The 19,216-nt window shown below is 46.1% G+C and overlaps 1 protein-coding gene across 1 annotated transcript in view; it reads right to left on the bottom strand.

Moving 5' to 3' along the window:
* The window catches only part of LOC142968396 (coiled-coil domain-containing protein 148-like), a 28,104-nt gene extending 9,267 nt beyond the window's left edge, over positions 1–18,837 (bottom strand). Inside the window, exons 1-9 of the mRNA XM_076108254.1 lie at positions 18,783–18,837; positions 18,336–18,457; positions 16,144–16,247; positions 14,898–14,989; positions 14,635–14,786; positions 13,116–13,211; positions 12,771–12,952; positions 12,154–12,292; positions 9,087–9,293 (exon numbers count right to left, since the gene is read on the bottom strand). Coding sequence (XP_075964369.1) covers positions 9,087–9,293; positions 12,154–12,292; positions 12,771–12,952; positions 13,116–13,211; positions 14,635–14,786; positions 14,898–14,989; positions 16,144–16,247; positions 18,336–18,457; positions 18,783–18,837 — 1,149 coding nt within the window. The remainder of the gene's footprint in view (positions 1–9,086; positions 9,294–12,153; positions 12,293–12,770; positions 12,953–13,115; positions 13,212–14,634; positions 14,787–14,897; positions 14,990–16,143; positions 16,248–18,335; positions 18,458–18,782) is intronic.
* Positions 18,838–19,216: the final 379 nt, after the last annotated feature.

Below are 19,216 nucleotides of genomic sequence, written 5' to 3'. Positions count from 1 at the left end.
TCAGGCATCAGGTGCGCTGCAACTAATCAGAGTGCTGTTGGCTTTATCTTAAGTGTTTGTTGCACAAGTTGCACATTTACACGCAGCGTGTGAAATGAAGAGACAGTTTTTATGCCACAATTTTGCAGCCGAACTATAAAATTAAATGATAACCCTAAAATAAAAGACGAGGGGAAAATCGAAATGGGGAAAAGATGTAATTGTGACAGAAGGGAAAAATCCACTGTAACAGGCTCCCTGCTACCCGGTGGGTCTGATGAGCACAATGACGCCAGCACACGGTTAAATGACGGTTTGCAATGTTCTTTATTGGTAAGGAATCGGACTAGCTTGGCCGTGTGCTCTCCTGCCTTGCCTCCGAGCACACGCCGCGGGAGGTTTCCAGTCCTCTCCCGTTCTGTCCGTTCCCGTGTCTCTCTGTGCTCGTCCCGAGCTGTCCCTCTCGCCTCCGTCGCTACTGTTGATTAAATACAGCTGTAAGAGAGACTTAATCAGGATCAGTTTCAGCTGCGCCTAATTAAGTCTCTTCCCGGCACCGTTCCCTGAACCACTCCCACCCTCCGTCCCCTCCACAGCTGAGCCACCCACGCCCGCCACCACATACCCCCACCGCCCGACTTAGGCCGGGGAGCCATCCGGCCTGACCTACTCCCCCCCCCCATGAGAGCGGGAGAGGAAGTCGGCCACGGTCATCTGCGCCCCCGGCCTATGGACTACTTTGAAATTAAATGGCTGTAAGGCCAGATACCACCGAGTGATCCGGGCGTTGGTATCTTTCATGCGGTGGAGCCATTGCAGCGGGGCGTGGTCCGACCAGAGGGTGAATGAGCGCCCCAGGAGGTAATAGCGCAGGTAGTCGACCGCCCACCGGATGGCCAGGCACTCCTTCTCCACCGTACTGTACCTGGCCTCCCTCTCGGAAAGTTTTCGGCTGATATACAGCACGGGGCGGTCAACCCCCCGTACCTGCTGGGACAAAACGGCCCCCAGCCCTCTGTTCGACGCGTCAGTCTGCAGAGTAAAAGGAAGAGAGAAGTTAGGAGTATGAAGGAGCGGTTCCCCACAGAGAGCCTGTTTCACCCTCTCAAACGCCAACCGGCACTGCTCCGACCACTGGACCGGATCTGAGGCACCTTTCCGGGTCAGGTCGGTCAAGGGGCTGGTCAGCTCTGCAAAGTCCGGGATGAACCGCCTGTAATAACCCGCCAGCCCCAAAAACCCCCTCACCTCTTTTTTGGTCTTGGGCCGCGGGCAGGCTGCGATAGCAGCAGTTTTGTCCACCTGAGGGCGCACCTGTCTGCCGCCCAAGTGGTACCCCAAATACCGTACCTCCCTCCGTCCAACTGCACACTTCCCTGGGTTGGCGGTGAGCCCCGCCTGCCTCAGGGACTCCAGCACCGCGGCCACCCGCTGCACATGCTCCGCCCAGGTGGTGCTGTGGATGATCACATCATCCAAATAGGCGGCCGCATATGCAGCGTGTGGACGCAGCACCCGGTCCATGAGGCGTTGGAACGTGGCTGGGGCCCCGAACAGCCCAAAGGGAAGTGTGGTAAATTGGTACAAACCAAACGGAGTGGAGAAGGCCGATTTTTCCTTGGACTCTGGCGACAGAGGAATCTGCCAGTAGCCTTTGGTCAAATCCAGTGTCGTAAAGAAACGTGCAGTGCCCAGTCGGTCCAGGAGGTCGTCGACCCGGGGCATTGGGTACGCATCGAATCGTGACACATCGTTCACCCTGCGATAGTCCACACAGAACCGTATAGACCCGTCCTTCTTGACTACAAGAACAATGGGGCTACACCAGGCACTGTTGGACTCTTCTATTACCCCCATCTCCAGCATAGCGCCAATTCCTTCTGAACCACTTTTCTTTTGTGTTCAGGTAACCTGTAGGGTCGTAACCTCACCGTCACGCCCGGGGGAGTCTCAATTTGGTGCTCTATGAGGTTTGTGCGTCCTGGCCGGAGGGAGAACACGTCAGCAAACTGCTTTTGCAACTGGGCAATGTCGGTTCTCTGGGTGTCGGAGAGATGGGCTTCACAAAGGAGCGAGGTGGGATTAGTGGATTTTGACACCTCCGGCCCCAGCTCCTCTCTCTCGGATACCGCGGACACCAGAGAAACAGACTCCGCCTCTCTCCATGCTTTCAGGAGGTTGAGGTGATAGATCTGTGTAGCCCCACCCCTGTCAGAACGCACAACCTCATAGTCGACATCCCCCACTCGCCATGTGACCACAAAGGGCCCTTGCCACTTGGCGAGGAGTTTAGAGCTGGAAGACGGAAGCAATACAAGTACCTTTTCTCCCGGCGTGAATTGTCTCAGCCTGGCCCCTCTGTTGTACAGCCGTTGTTGACGTTCCTGGGCCTGGAGCAAATTCTCACGTGACATCCGACCCAGTGTGTGGAGTTTTGCTCGCAGGTCCAGGACGTATTGAATCTCATTTTTTCCCGGTGCTCGGACCTTCCGCCCAGTTTTCTTTAATCAGGTCGAGCACCCCCCGTGGTGTCCTGCCAAACAGTAGTTCGAAGGGAGAAAATCCCGTGGAGGCCTGGGGAACCTCCCGCACTGCAAACAACAGAGGATCAAGCCATTTATCCCAATTGCGTACATCTTCGTTAATAAATTTACGGATCATGGACTTTAAAGTTTTATTCAGACGCTCCACCAGACCGTCGGTCTGGGGATGGTAAACACTGGTCCGAATAGATTTAATGCCCAGTAAACCGTAAAGTTCTCTCAGTGTGCGTGACATAAACGAGGTGCCCTGGTCAGTCAGAATCTCTTTCGGGATTCCGACTCGGGAGATGACCTGAAACAGTGCCTGCGCGACACTCTTTGCAGAAATGTTGCGCAATGGCACTGCCTCGGGCGGGATATCGTGTTGCGTAATCCACTAGGACTAACACGTACGCGTGCTACGCGTACGACTAACACATACTACGCACGTCCGCGTAGCTGTGCCTCGCTGCCGGTGTCAGTCCCAGGGCCGCTGTTTGTGCCTCCCCAGTGAGGAGAGGCAGAAGCCGGGCCAGCCGCACGCCTCCGCCGTCGCCTCGAATGTGTCGGGATATCGTGTTGCGTAATCCACTAGGACTAACACAAAGCGATATCCACGTGCACTCCGGTGAAATGGCCCGATGAGGTCCATGCCGATTCGCTCGAATGGGACCTCCATTAATGGCAGAGGACGTAAAGGCGCCCTCGGAATGGCCGGCTGATTTACCAATTGACACTCCGGGCAGGATGCACACCATCGGCGCACATCCCCCCGGATACCTGGCCAATAAAATCGGGTCATTATCCGGTCCAGTGTTTTTTCATATCCCATGTGGCCAGCCATCGGGTTATAGTGAGCCGCCTGGAAAATACTTCCCCGACGGCTTTTCGGCACCAGCAACTGGGTGTTTTCCTGACCTGACTGAGTGTCACGACTCACTCTATACAACCTGTCCCTAATCAATGAAAAGTGCGGGTATGACTGTGCTGCGTCAGGGCGCACCAGCTGACCATCAATGCGTATCACTTGGTCAAAGGCTGAGCGTAGAGTATCATCCCGAGACTGCTCAAGTGGAAAATCTTCCATGGAGTGTATTTCGGGACCCGGTGGAGTCTCCACGGGAGGCTCCGCCGGTTCCCCCTCCCCGTCTGCAGCGTCGGACAACCTCGCGTCACCGCTGAGCACAGCACACATACCGCATGACCCTGTCTGTCGTGAACGCACCCCCGCACCCAGCCCCATTAATTTATTAAACCCTGGCCAATCTGTTCCCAAGATTAGGGGGTGCGTAAGGCGGGAGCTAACCGCAACCTGTAGACTATGTTTTTTCCCCATGTATCTAATTTCTACTGGCACCACGGGATATTCGTGAACATCCCCATGCACACACTTAATTTTCACCCACAATGCCTCCACCAATGCCCCGGGCCGAACCAGGCTCTGGTGAATCATAGACTGGGTACAGCCAGTATCCACCATTTCCTGATGTACACCCCCCTGAATCCTTACCGGAATGCGGTACGTCGACCCTGGACCGGGGGAGGGTGTTGGAGGGCCGGCAACCCGAATCACCTGGCCCACCTCCATCAGCGGACATTCCCTCCGGAAGTGACCGGGCTGCCCACACCTCCAACACTCCAGCCCTGGCGCTTGAGGAGCCCCCTGTGGGTTGGGAAGAGTGCCGGCGGATGCGGAGGTAGGTGCCTCGGTAGAGGGGAGGAAGGGGACCGACCGCGGATGCAGCCCCCTCCGAGGTGCTGGCGTCGGCCGGGCCGGCGCCGGCGGGCGGCCACTGTCTCCCGGGCCGCTGGAATGAACCGCCAGATGGTCTTCTGCCAGGGAGATGGCGGTCCCCAGGGTCGTGGGCCGGTGATATCGGACCCAAGCTGACGTCCGAGCAGGCAGCGCCCCGACGAACTGCTCCAGGACCACCTTCTCCACGACTCCCTGCGCCCCCCCTGGACTCTCTGGTTGCAGCCACCTGGCTGCGTCGTCCCTCAGCCGCTGAGCGAACGCGAAGGGCCGGTCATCGGGTCCCAGTCTGGCCTCACGAAATCTCCGCCGGTGGTCCTCCGGAGACAGGCCCAGGCGATCGGTGACAGCTTTACGCACGTCCGCGTAGCTGTGCCTCGCTGCCGGTGGCAGTCCCAGGGCCGCTGTTTGTGCCTCCCCAGTGAGGAGAGGCAGAAGCCGGACCCCCCACTCTGCCGCGGGCCAGCCGCACGCCTCCGCCGTCGCCTCGAATGTGTCCAGAAATGACTGCACGTCGTCGGCGGCACTCATCTTGTGTAGGACCACCCCGGCCAATGGAGGGGGGGGGGGGGGGCGTCACCGGCGGGGCTGCCGCTGCCCGGGCTGCGAGCTGCTCCAGGGCGCGGGCCTGCCGCTCCGCCTGAGCCTGTAGCGCCCCCAGGAACTGCCGGTTCGTCTCGGCCTGGTCCCGCTGCATGGCCGCGATCCCTCCCAGCATCTGGCCCAGCACCATAATCGGCTGCGTCGGCAGCCGATTATCAGTTTCAGCTGCGCCTAATTAAGTCTCTTCCCGGCACCGTTCCCGGAACCACTCCCACACTCCGTCCCCTCCACAGCTGAGCCACCCACGCCCGCCACCACATCCACTATTGCACAAGGCAAGTGGTACAGGGAGGGGGGTGCCCCCTATGACTAATAGAGAGATTGTTATGTTGTGTTCCTATTTTCCCAACACATAAAATATCCCTACAGTAGGCTTGTTGGATTGTTAGTTCACAACATAACTGGTTTTACCTCCCATGATGTAAATATGTATATTGTTTTTAAACTGTAACTTTGGCTGGCATGCCCACAAGAGACGTTTGGGGGCATTTGAGGTTACAAAACACTGAAAAAAGAGAGATTAGTAAATAAAGCAAAGGGGGTGAGCGCAAGCAAACAGATTGGAAGGAAGCAAACCTAGGTCCTTGTTCCTGTAAACAGTGCAAAAAACTAAACCAGCGTTCTGCCTCCCGCTTTGGTGATATGTCGTGTTATTTGACAAAACTAGGCTCAGTGGTGACGGCCCACACAAACCCTCTCAGTACATCAGACTCTTCTTATCTAATCAGCCATAGGACATCAGCACTATTTTTTTTTCTTCAAACTGGCAGGCAAAGCAAATTCAATTTGCACAGCACTGCATCAACAACACATGGATTTGTTCACATGAGTCCTTTTTCTACTCTGTTTCTTAAAGCAGTTAGACAACAGCCCCTTGCCCACTTCCTACCCGCATACTCCTGGTACCCTTGCTTAGACCTTTGAACTCTGCCTACATTTTAGTCTCTACTTCACACTCGTAAAGTATCGTGACAACGTCTATCGCAGTGACAAATTCTCTCCTCAGACAGACAGAAATGAAAACACCTGCCGGTACTCAAAACCGCTTGGTCCTGCTATAGGAGGTGTCTCCAGGACCACATTTTGCCATGATGATAAACACAGACTCACACGGGGGAAATAAAACCAGCGTTGCTGTTGCAGCTGGCAAATACATCAATACTTTATATTAAGCTATTTTTACTGTTTGTCCTTTGCTTTCAGCTGACTATTTCGACTGTTTTCCATTTTCATCCAACAATGTTATCCGACGATCTCAAATGCATATCCGTTACTTTTAAGTTTTATTTAACTAAATAAACTGGCCGTCCAACACTTTTAGCCATGTCACCTATACTCATTATTTACTAATAGCTAACTATTTCAAATGTTTATCCAGATGTGGCTCAGAAGATTGGCCTTTTGGACCTTGGCTCCTCCAGTCCATGTTGATGTAGATTTGGGCAAGACCCCAAATTGCTCCCGAAGAATGTGCCTATGGTGTTTGACTGGGTGGGCATGGTTAGTTTGTCCTGATTGGCAGGTGAGACCTTGGTAGCCCCTGACATCAGTGTATGATTGGGTGTGGATGGGTGAATGACGTGTAGTGTGCTCCGAGTGGTCGGCAGACTATAGGTGCAATACAAGTACAAGTCCGTCTACCATTACTTTGAACTTGTTCAGCTCTGCTTATAGTCCCATTTTAGCAAGTAATGAAGAAATAAGTCATTTGTAAAACACATTGGCCCTTAGAATTTTAATCTATGCATGTAATAAATAAAATATTTAATCTGGAAAAAACTGTCATGATATTAGACATGGAATTGCAATTTTTCGGTTTTATTTTTCTTATAGCCCTTTTCTGTTTTTTATTTTTTTATTTTGCACATGAAAAGTGTTCGATAAGCAAGTTTAAACAAATTTGCAAAAATAAATGTTTACCTGTATATGCATGGTGACCTGTTGGCCCAAGTTAAGTTTACTGTGGCACCAAGATGGCATATATTGAGTGAATTAGACAAAGAAAAATGATGGCAACAAAGTGACAATCAATATTATTGAATAGATTTAAAGTTAGAATAGCAGTGGGAATGTGTTGAATTAAGTAACAATGTGCTAAAATGTGAGTTGATATAATCTATTTTATTTAGTGAATCCAACTCAATTTTACCCAAATAATTAATAAATATGAATCAATTTCATCCAAATATTTAGTAAATGTAAATCAATTTCTACAAAATCATAGCACACTATAAAGCACACACAGTAAAATAGGGATCAAATTTAGATTGTAGAAAGGGAGTTGATCTCAAGAGGGGTAATGACTCACAGTAGAGTCGGTAGAGTTGTTTAGTCAGAGGGAGCAGCTGCAGAAAAGAAAGCGTTAAAGAAGCAGCTGCTACAGGAGGAGAATATTGTTGTGGCAAAAGGACGAGAAGAGACGGCGAACTGAAGTCTGCAACCAGCGGGAAGTGTTTTAATAAGACCAAGCCAACATCAACCAGTTCAGCATATTGAAACAAATCCAAATGTATTACTTTTCACAGATCACTTTTATAGTCAAGATTCACCCCCCTTAAGTTACTTTCCACCAATCAAACCAGTCCGTTGAACCAAAAACAAAGCACATCTGGCCTCATTATGTCATGTTCGCATGACTTTGTTTGGCTCAGGGTAACCTTTGGCAGAACACATGACTCTTTTACAGGAAATGTTTGTGTAAGTTTGGAGAGATTTATTATAATTTGTCTGGCGCGCCCTGATCACTTCCTAAGAATGTTTCTATGAGCCAGAATGTGTTATATAAGCTGTTTACTTGTGAAGCCAAAATGTGTTCAGTTCAATCCTAAGTTATATGATGATTTTCTTCAACAATATATATCTTGTCTCACCGCTGTGCTGGGATGATAAAGGCAGTGGAAAAAAATAGATTGGATGCAAACAGGCATCCATCTGAGCCTCCACACAAACTCAAATACGTGAACATGCACTGCATAAACAAAAAACAGGTGGAAAAAATCATGGGAATGAAAACGTCTGGGTGATTTTATTTTTCTTATTGCCTCACAGAGCCATGAAAACAAAACTCAGAAATGTGTTTGCAATAGTCAGAGGCGTTTAGTTTGTTTTCTGTTTCAGATTTACCCAAACTGAAAGTCAAAGGGAAAAATCCACTATTGCACAAGGCAAGTGGTACAGGGAGGGGGGTGCCCCCTATGACTAATAGAGAGATTGTTATGTTGTGTTCCTATTTTCCCAACACATAAAATATCCCTACAGTAGGCTTGTTGGATTGTTAGTTCACAACATAACTGGTTTTACCTCCCATGATGTAAATATGTATATTGTTTTTAAACTGTAACTTTGGCTGGCATGCCCACAAGAGACGTTTGGGGGCATTTGAGGTTACAAAACACTGAAAAAAGAGAGATTGGTAAATAAAGCAAAGGGGGTGAGCGCAAGCAAACAGATTGGAAGGAAGCAAACCTAGGACCTTGTTCCTGTAAACAGTGCAAAAAACTAAACCAGCGTTCTGCCTTCCGCTTTGGTGATATGTCGTGTTATTTGACAAAACTAGGCTCAGTGGTGTCGGCCAACACAAACCCTCTCAGTACATCAGACTCTTCTTATCTAATCAGCCATAGGACATCAGCACTATTTTTTTCTTCAAACTGGCAGGCAAAGCAAATTCAATTTGCACAGCACTGCATCAACAACACGTGGATTTGTTCACATGAGTAACCCGTTTGTTGTGTGAATGTGAACCAGCACCCCTCAGAGACAGCAACATCATGTTTGCAAGACCATCCTTATTAGCTTGTTTGCATTCACAGCCCATCCCAAGTGGCAGCTAAAGCGAGAGATGCTGTCAGGCAGCCTGGAGTAATATGCAGCCTCGTCAGCAGATATACTGTACACAAGAAGGCAGTCAGACACTATTGCCTGTCTGGACCCTCACAACTACCACATCCACACATGGAAAAGGTTGTTAAATATATACGGGTCCACTCCAGCAGTCAATGAGAGTGAGTGTGCCTTAAAAAATAAGAAGTAGATCACAGAGAGCTCATATTGGATTAGCTGCAGAAGAAAACTATCAAAGTTATGCATCCACTTCCTGCGCATATTACATATGGGACGGAGGCACAGAACTTTAGCATAAATTCTAACATAAAAAGTGCCGTCTCATGAAGATAGAAATGTTCCTGAGGTTTGACAGCCCCTGGTGGGAAGGTATACAAGACCCTAACCTTCTCTCTGAGATGCGAGCAGATGTCCTGCTGGTGCTGGTGGCTTCTGTGGAGCTCCAGCTCCTCCTGGTGGGCATGTCCCGCCTCCTGCAGGGTGAACAGGGCTCTGGCCAGCAGCTCTTCCTGGTCTCGCTGACATTGCTGGGTCACCACTCTCAGCTGTGCCTGGGTGAAGCGCAGCCAGTCCCACACACGTTCATGTTCCACCTGGAAGAAGAACATGGCATGGAGAAGGCAGTGTTTGCACATGTGATGGGGTCAAGTGTGTTATTTATTCTTATAAGCATTGAACAAAAAACATCACCTAAAACACAAAAATGGATATGAGGAACACGGTGTGCAAGAGGGACTGACACCCAAAGGGCAACACTGCTGTATTATTCATAGTGATGGTCACAATTGATGACACACAAACAGAAATCAACACCACTACATGATATACTGTCTATAATAATGGCAGCAGGACCACAGGGGAAACTCTGTGTCAGATCTGGCTCTGCTGGTGTATAAAATGGTCCCTCTCTCCTGGCTGTGAAATGCCCTGGAGGAAAACAGTTCCTTTCTGTGTGAGGGCTGCCTGTAACAATTCATCATTGTGTCAGCAGTCACAGTGGCTGCATCACTTGGCTGCTTCATTGGAACAGAGGGAATGATACTCATCTACGGGCTAATAGCGGCTAACTGACGGTGGGAAGGCATTAGACGGCTGACTGGTTTTATTGAAAATGAGTGAGCTGACAGAACTGCCAACGGAACAGAAGTGCCAGAAGCAGTCAAGCAAATCCTGTTTATTAATGCACAACTTTAGAACTTGAGATCCACCCTTTGTTATTTACTACCCTTGTCCTCTCCTTCACTACCCTTGCCTTCCTTGTGATGTTGCGAGTGGGCAAGAACACAGTATGTGTTCATGCCTGCTGTATGTGTTCGCACATATTCAATTCAATTCATTTTTGTGTAGTCCAAAATCACAAATTACAAATTTACCTCAGAGGGCTATGTGCATGTGCACATGTGCAGGCATGCACCTTAGCCAACACATTAGATCCAGTATGTACGTGGAACCATCCACCGCGCTGTGTCTGCAGTGCACACTTAAAGTGGCACGACATCTAGTTTAGCTGCTGCATCCACATTCCCTCTGCGGAGTGCTGTCTCCTCGAGGACTGAGCCACACAAAGGGGAAAATAAGAGTGGCTGCCCAGACACAGTCAGAAAAGGTAAGAGGTATAAATTATTTCCACTTTTGCCATGGAACATTATGAGGACATCGCTATGAAATGGCCTACTTGATATTAGAGAACATCAAGGAGTATGTCATAATAGAACCAGAAAAAGACCCCCATCCAGCAGAGGGAGATGTCCACTTTGGGTGGAGTACCACCATCTGATAGTAAAACTGAGAAACTAGTTCTACTTTAGGTCAGCACAAAGAACACAGAAAATGTCCACATACTTCTACATACTGTATAAAGAGCCTCTTTGCTGAGAGAGTGATATACACTGGGATTGCAGCTGTAAGTTTCATGTAAGAAAAACTGCAATAAGAAAGTATTTTGTTGGAGAAAAGTAAGTAAATGTCACTAATTCTCTAAACCCTATGCTTCTGCTCTATATTCCTTTGGATATACAAAAGAAGGTTCTCTCTCAAACTATTCTTCTTAATCCTACCCCTCACCCCCACAAACAAAAATGTTTTTAAAAGAATACAGGAGCAGATTTATCACCAAGGCTCTTACATTTTTACACAGCACAAAGGCGTCAACTGTGATTTTATGTCACACCTGCTATCTAGCTAAAAGCAGAGCTGCTGTATCGTGCATTAGAATTTAAAGCAGACTGACAGCAGCAACGGTAAATAATGTTATCATTCTGAAATGATTGAACGCGGATGGAACTAAATGGCAGGTGAGGAAAATATTAAGGCTCAAGCAGGAGAAGCCTTCAACGCTCTGAGGTTGAAAAACCAAAATAAGAACGGCTGAAAGCACAGACATTGACTTCATAGAAACAAATTTTGCCATTACAGTGCTAACTTTAGGATTGCCAATCGACCCATAATGTCTGCAAGAGCAATGGGAATAATTTTCATCTCAACGAATACGAAGGATATATCTGCCCAGAGCAGACTACTGCTACTGCAGACATGATTCTTTTTTCATTTTATTTAAAGATAAAAATGTGCAGGTGCAGTCAGAGGACCATCCTTTGAGCATACTGGATACCGATGTCACAGTTGTTCACTTAAGATGCAGAAAAAAAGCCTGTAAAAAAAAAAATACACTGGTATCAGCCTGGCTGAATGATCTCAGCTGTCAATGCAGCACCCAGCTGGAACTAATGTGAGGACAGGTCTCTGGGTGCGGGTGAGGAGGGAGCGCGGTTGGCGGTTGTCATGACAATGCAAGGTGGTGGCATTAACTAGTGGTCCACAGTGGGCGACACGGCACATCCTGCCGCGTTTTGAGTGGCTCAGTGTCCAGGCTTATCTGTGCGCCTCTCTGCTCAGATCCGATCTACTGAGCTACATTGATCAGGGAGTCTGGGAGTCACACTGCAGGGGGGTGGTTCAGAATGGGGGGTTACATTTTTAGATGGGTGCGAGTGGAGGTGCATCGATATACAATATGTGAATGTGTGTTCCCATCCATCAAGGGGAGCATATATATATATGTGTGTGTGTTTTTTATGTGCACTAATGTTATGGAGAAATATCCAAAAGGGCAGCAGGGCCCAGGATAAATACACATAACCTCCAAATGCTCAGTGGTCAGCAGATCAGATCAATTTGTTCGGCAGCTTCAAGGTGTTAATGAAACTGTGTCAGTGTGAACAGGACTCCCCCAAAAAAAAGAGCATTTCCCCAGCGACACTTCCCTAGATAAACAATTATTTTCATCATCAAATAATCTTCCCAAAACATAAGAGGGCCTTGAACAAGCTTTGGCGTGAAATATACCAATAATTGATTGTCAAAATTGTTTTTATTCAAAAAAAATTCGAAAGTATATCAACAACTATCAGTATTTTACTATACGTGCTCAGTGCGTTTTGCCAAAGTACTAACCAGCTCTTGTCTAGTTTTCTCAGGGAAGAGTCTTTGCAGCATGTCCATGTAGAGCGCCCTGTGGTTGGGTATGTCATGAGTGTACTGTGACAAAGTGAACTGGAAGCGTTGGTGGTCATCTGCACACCAGCCACAGAACCTGAAACAGATTCCAACCCAGACAACATATGACCATATCGAAAAATAGATAACACAATGACACTAGAGGCTGCACTCTCGGCGGCTCAGTCGATGTGATGTATCTTCCACTGCTCAGAGGATTGTGGGCTTGCATACTGCAAAAGAAACGCGACCAGATGCAGTCGGACATCCTGGTGTTTTTGGCGTACTACATTTGACATATTATATATTGGGGCATACAAAATAGTATGGTAGTATGGTTATTGGAACGCATCCTATGTTCACCGTCCTTTGTTTCACTTCACTTAACTTCCAAAGGATTATGTATTGATAAATTGCAAACTACTTATAGGAGCCAACATAGAGCGACCATATGGAAATACAAATCAATGGCTGAAAATGATTAAAAGCAGCAAAAATCACTACAATTTTCTTGTTCAATCAATATGCACGCACTTAGAATTATTAAAATAAGCAAAGCTGAACTTCAGTTATACCTGTCAGTTGTTTGCAGTTGATCTTGGAGATTGTGCAGCCTGCTCTGGTACCTTTCTGACAGGGAGTGGAAGGCCTGGATCAGGGAGTCCTTCAGCTCTGGGTAAGGGCAGTCTGAATTCAAAACCTCCTCTGGAATGTTTTCTATGCTCACCAGATCATCTGAAGTACTCGTAAGATATTTCTGCGGAGGACAATATGACCAACTTTGAGATATAATAATGAAATGTTTAGACTTTTGCTTTTGTGACACACAGTAGCAAGTTCTTCTTAAGCTCAAGTGTGAGCTATGATACAGAATGGGAATTGGTCAGAAGGAGGATAACAGCAGTGAAAAAAAAACTTACTTCTAAACCAAGGCCAATGATCTCCCCCTCCAGGGACAGGTACTCTGCTTGAAGTTTTGCAGTTATGTCATCTTGCTGGTCCTTCACAAAGTGTATCTGGTGATCAAAGGATAAAAAAAAACATTAAAAATGTATCCTAAATACAAGCTTAGAAACAAACAAACATGGCTGTGGCACAGTTTGAAGGGGAATAAAACTGGCAAGTATGAACTGTCACTTTAGTATCACATGGACTAAATTGTTCCACCTCTTGCCCTGACCAGGAAATCCTTTTATATCAATAATGCTTCGAGAAAACTCTCCTTCTGCAGACTGGGACTGCAGACTCAAGAGATCACAGCTATCAACTGTAGCACTCTTTCCCTCTTATGCCATGTCTGCTCAAATCAACAGGACTGATTGAACTGAGGTCCAGCCTGGTCTTGCAGATGTCTAGATACAGAAACGTTTATCATGAGAATGATATAGTAAGAGCAAGTTATCAGAAACTGCTTATTTTGCAAGATGCTAGATATCACAAGGAGGAAAACAGCGGAAAAAAAAAATTCTAATTCATAGATATGCTCCATGTTCTGGCTAAATTTCACTCTTATGGTACCTTTTGAATTCCCTTTTATAAAGTAGCGCTTAACATAGTGCCACTTTTCTTCAGACTCTGGTTTTCATTTAACACTCGGGGATGAGAGTGTAATTATATTGCACCTGAAAAGGATCTCTCTTTGATTTGTTGTGAGTCAGACAGTTGAGTAACCTGGTGAAATAAGAAATAGAAAAAATTGACATGAAAAAAAAAGATAGAGGCACCGTGGCTGTGTGTGTGTGTGGGTGTGTGTGGGTGTGTGTGTGTGGATGGGTTGGTTGTCCTACTGTGCCCATGCAATCAGTTGGCTAGGGGTTTTGGGCCAGCAAGAGTAGAGGGGGGGGGGGGGGTCATGGGAAAGAAACAAGCATGAGTGAGCCGCACAGAGGTGACAAAACGTCTGGCAGACGGTTCATTCCAAGTTTGGTCTGTCTTTAAAGACCCCTGCTTACTCCTTAATCTCACCATTCATATCTAGAGCTTGCAAAACGCTTCTGAGAGTCAAAGGCAGGCTGGGTGACTTCTAGGGACTGTGGATAACTAACAAACAAGAGATTCGTGGACAATGAACACGTCTCTGTGTGCAAGCTGAGATCATTGTGTGGACACGCAGGACAGCTTACATTTCTGTTAGATGTACCGGACCGACTGTGTGGTTCGGTACCTGCGGGGAGTGAGCACAGCTAAGATCCATCGTTGATCGCTGTGAGTATACTGACGGGATAGAATGCTCCCAAATGGTTCGCTACCAGCCACGGACAAAGTACTCTCAAAGGCTGAACCACTGCATTTTTTCAAACCAGGTGCAGCAAAAGACTATTTTTCTGAGATAGATTTAGAAATCTTGCATTTCTGCTAGTTTTTTTTTCACACTAAAGCTCTTTTGTGAAAATCACTGTGGACATCCAGACACGTCTTTATTTCGTATAACACAGATACCTGTGGTATTACTTGTTCCCAGTTTGATCGATGGGCAGTGAGCTGCTGATGTTGAAGTTCACTCAGTCTGAAGCGCAGGTCATCCTTGAGCTGATGAACAGGCTCCACCGTGGCCATCCTGAATGCCTCCTGCTCTCTCTCTAGAAGCTGCCCTGAACCCGAACACAGACATGCAAGGACACGTATTAGTACAGTACTCGTAAACAAAAGAGACTGATGAAGATACAGCTGCTGATACAATCAACAAAATTAGTGTTGCTTACCATAGTCTTGAAGAGAGAAGATGGCAGTATCTGTTCTACCATTTGGCCGGATCTGTTCTAGAAAATCCTGGATGTCATTCTCAGCCTTCTCCCTGTTCCATGAGAGAAAGAGAAAGCGGTGTTAAATACAACCGCATTAGTTCATTTAGCCAACAGTTTACATAATACAACATATAACCTGCATATACAGCAAGATAATGTCAATTGTTTGCTGGGGAGAATAGAGAAAAAAAACCTCATAATTCTGGGCACATATATAGCTAAATAAATTATTGACATGTACACTGGTAAAGGTGGAGATAATTTGAAATACTGCTACGAAGCTAAATCCACAATTATCCATCCTGACTAAAACTGTGAAATAAATGTAGTGAAGTAAAAGTATGAAGTAGCATTGAATTGAATAGATAAAATAAAGTATGAGTCCCTCAAAATTGTTCAGTATTGAAATACGTTTATTTTGTTATTTTCAACCACTGCTGCTATGATTAGTTTTTGGAGATATAGGGGTGGCATGGGGACCAGATCTATCCTTCAACCTGACTATCACACACAAGAATCTCTCCAAAAAATGTGATTATGATGTGGGCAGCATCACACTAACAAGCCGACGGAGGATGCTACAGTGACGGTTTACCCTTTCCTTACTGGTCATGGGGTTGATTGTGAATAAAGGGAGTATAAACCATATAGATATACCTGCCTGTTTTACCATTTGACAAGGTGGCTTTTGAATCCCATGATATTCTTACTGGATATGTTGAGAGTTGCAAGCTGTGACACATCTTTATGATTGGGCTCATTACTGGGGCTCACGCTTGTGTACATCATTAACCTTGGGTGGCTCAGACACAGTCATTACGCAGCCAAACAAGCTGCACCCCAGAGCTAGCGCTGCCCTTCTCACTTCAGAAGGCATGACACCGCTGGGGCCCCAGCCCCACACTTCTGCCTCCTCAGCACGCAGAGGGAGAGTTTTCCTTCCATTCGGTACACTCCTCTGCCCACACATAGCTCAAACCATCCACTTCTCTCTGTTTCTCACCCTTTAATTCAATGGCATCACTGCAAGAAAATCAGCTTAAATGCCCCCCCCCCCCCCCCCCCCCCCCTCTTTACACCCTATTTTTTTTCATGCAGAGTCCTGTCTGGGCTCAATGGAGCTTAAGTGGAACGGCTGCATGGTGTAATAGCAGATCCAGAAAACTGCAGCAGATAATGACAGGGAGTAATAGGGGGCTCTTACTCAGCCTTTTGCTGCCTGGGGCACTCTCTGCTCCACACCTGTCTGTGCTGCCGTAATATGGAGCTCTCCTTGGTTGCCTTGGCTGCACAACGAGTCTTCTGAACCTATAGGACAAGGTTTAATGCACAGCAGGAATAAACCCAACAACTAGAATGAGCACTGAGTGAAAAAAAAAAAAAATTTGCCGGAGTGTTGCTTTTAAATGCACTTTAGCCATGACATTTATTTCCTCCTACAAATAATTGACTTCATCTGGACAGACCTGAGTCTGGAGTACTTTAATGCATCAATTATCTGGAGCATTTTATAACACAGGAAAAGCATAAGAACTATAAATGGAATTAATTATGATGTTGCAAGGACGGTAAAACATAGAAAAGGTGATTTTTGTATCCTATAGTGAAGGATAAATTCCCTTCCTCTCTTTGCCTCAGCCTTTGTTAGCATTTTGTGTCTTTGAGAGCCTCATAAATGTAGGTAATTCAACCGAAACAGTATCACTGTTAAAGCATGAAAGCAAAGTAAACAGCGGCAAATTAAAATAATCAAGTAGAAAGATGCGTGACATGCATGTCGTTAGGAGACGAGGGGGAGGCAGAGGTCTTAATCTACTCTCATTTGTTTTCCTTTTTCACCGTGAAAGAACAAGGGCCCTCCTTCAGAAATGTCTCCATGAAGCGAATTATTGTCCTCCATCAGTGTTTTAATACACAGTCCACTGGCTCAGAAAATTGTACAAAAGAATACTTCAACTAACTAATATGTGGGTACAATCAATTTCATATTAATAGGAAATCTAAAGGAGTAAGGGTGTTGATTTATGTTGCAGACTGTCTATCTGCATTTAAAGTTGCTACTGCTTTTGTTGCGTTTACCCTCGGGGAGACGTCCATCTTACAGTGAAGGGAATCTACGATGTTCAATCTGAAACTAGTGCTGCTCTGAAAGACAAAGGCTAAATCGAGGTCACCCCATGCCTCCTTCAGGCCATGTATCGTAGGTGATGTTAATTTGCATTGGCTGTCTAATAAGCTCAGCTGGAGAACAAAAACTGTGCCTGAAGCTAAACTTACATCAGCGGATTTCTAGTCTTACTTAGTCAAATAAAACTAATCTATTAACATCCAACCTTATCTATTTTATATTGGCTATTAAACCACACGTCCACCCTTTTAATGGGCATTACTTTTTATTTGTATAAAACCCCCAATCCCCAGTGTAATGCACATTTTCATGCATACAACACCATTTTACACCTCTTTTTTTATGTAATCTTGCAGATTTAAGGTCAGATGATGGTGCCTTTCAGATATCTCTTATCAGAAATCGGCACATTGCATTGTGGGATTGTCGCAGAGAGTAGTGCACCTGCCATGGACACAGAAAAAACAATCTTGTCGATAGGCAAACTTTTTAAGGTTTTTAGTAACGTTGCCGGTCCCTTCCTGAACAAAAAACGATCCTGCTTGAGGTGACTCGTGGTCATTTATTCACCAATGGGAGGTGCTCAGAAAGCCTTTCAGCAGGGCAACCCAACGTGAACATAGCAGGTCTTATCTAGCTTATGCAGAGTGCTGGGTTGGAGGGAGCCACCGGCAACCATAATGATACTAAAAGACTTCTGCCACAGTTTACCAATTAAAGCACCGCAGGTCTCACAGCCTTATCTCCATCGCCCCTAGCATTAACTTCTTGCTCTTCTCAGAGTGAGACGACGATGAACTTCAAACAAGTTTATAGAAACCCCGTGCAACCAAATGAATATTCATGAATCTGGCAATGCTATTGCGTATGGCAGTGATATTGTTGCTCTGTTTCATGTTGTTAGACAAACTCCAAAGCTCATGCAATGCCTGTTTTCATATGGAATGAAATCCCTTTACAGTATGTGGTGTGTAAAAGAGAGGAAAGAAAGGTAGACAAACAGAAGCAAATTGCACTGTTTACCACTATTGCAGACATGCTGTTTTATCACCTCACATTAAAATCAGGTTTTTGTCAGTTCAAGCTCTTCCTGTGGTGGATAATGAGCACTGTTTGCTCTCTGAAAAAACAAACACATTTTCCGTCCCTGTGTCGTTCTTCTTCATTTGCTGTTGAATCACCTTGTTATGAAATGTAATAAGAATGGATTTTATAATAACGTTGCTGTTTTAGGCACAGGCACAATATTGATAACAACTCAAATGTACCTTTATTCCAATTAGATCAGACTCCAGGCGTTTGGCATCAACAATGGCTTGAAGTCTTTTGTATTCAGCCGGTTTGTACTTTGAGCTGCCAAGACCATATTTCATCCGCAGTGTCAGTTGCTCTGCATGGATGGAAGCAAATGATACGGCTGTATTAGGATCATTTGAATCGTCGAAAACCCCGTCACTCTCAACGTCTGAAGTAAAGTATTTATGCTGACTTCAGCAAAGAAAGGAATAGACAGTAAAGACAGTGTTTTTTTTGAGTAGTTCAGCTGTGACTCAACGAGGCAGGTGAATAAACACAGGCAAGGCTGCCTCTAACAAAAGCATCAAAGGCTTGACACCAATTCAACTTGGGGACTAAAGGTCAAATCTGTTCAACAGATCAATGGGCAACCGTGTCACGAGTGAGTAATGTTTCAGACCTAGTTGCTGCTGACTTACCCACGTCTTCTGCTCTGTAGTTTGTAACGAACGTACGCAGATCCCTTCCACTCATCACTGTAGAGCCCTATTTGGACGCATTAGTGCCTGCAAAATAAAAGACAAAAATACTGAGGTTGCATGACATAATCAGTGGACTCTTAACAAGTTTTAGTGTTTGGGAGGGGACGGGTGGTGAACCCGGTGTGATCAGATATTCTTCTGCAACACTAAGGGTTAGTGAGAAGTATGCAGGCCAGGATTTAATCCACGACTAAAATGAAACTGAGTTCTGGATCAATTGATGACAATTGCTATTTCTTGTTCATGTCAGTAGCAGACATAAAGGCCTCTTTTCTTTAAAAAAAGACCTATATTATTATTTTGTAGATATTAACACAAAATGACAAGCTAATGTAAGGATTCAGAATATAAAAGCAGCCTTACATTTGCTT

Source organism: Anarhichas minor, unplaced genomic scaffold (assembly GCF_050575085.1).
Source record: "Anarhichas minor isolate MPS153535 unplaced genomic scaffold, ASM5057508v1 ptg000004l, whole genome shotgun sequence".
Classification (NCBI taxonomy): Eukaryota; Metazoa; Chordata; class Actinopteri; order Perciformes; family Anarhichadidae; genus Anarhichas; species Anarhichas minor.
The sequence above is the reverse complement of the archived record's forward strand: the minus strand, read 5'-3'. Positions and strand labels throughout refer to the sequence as shown.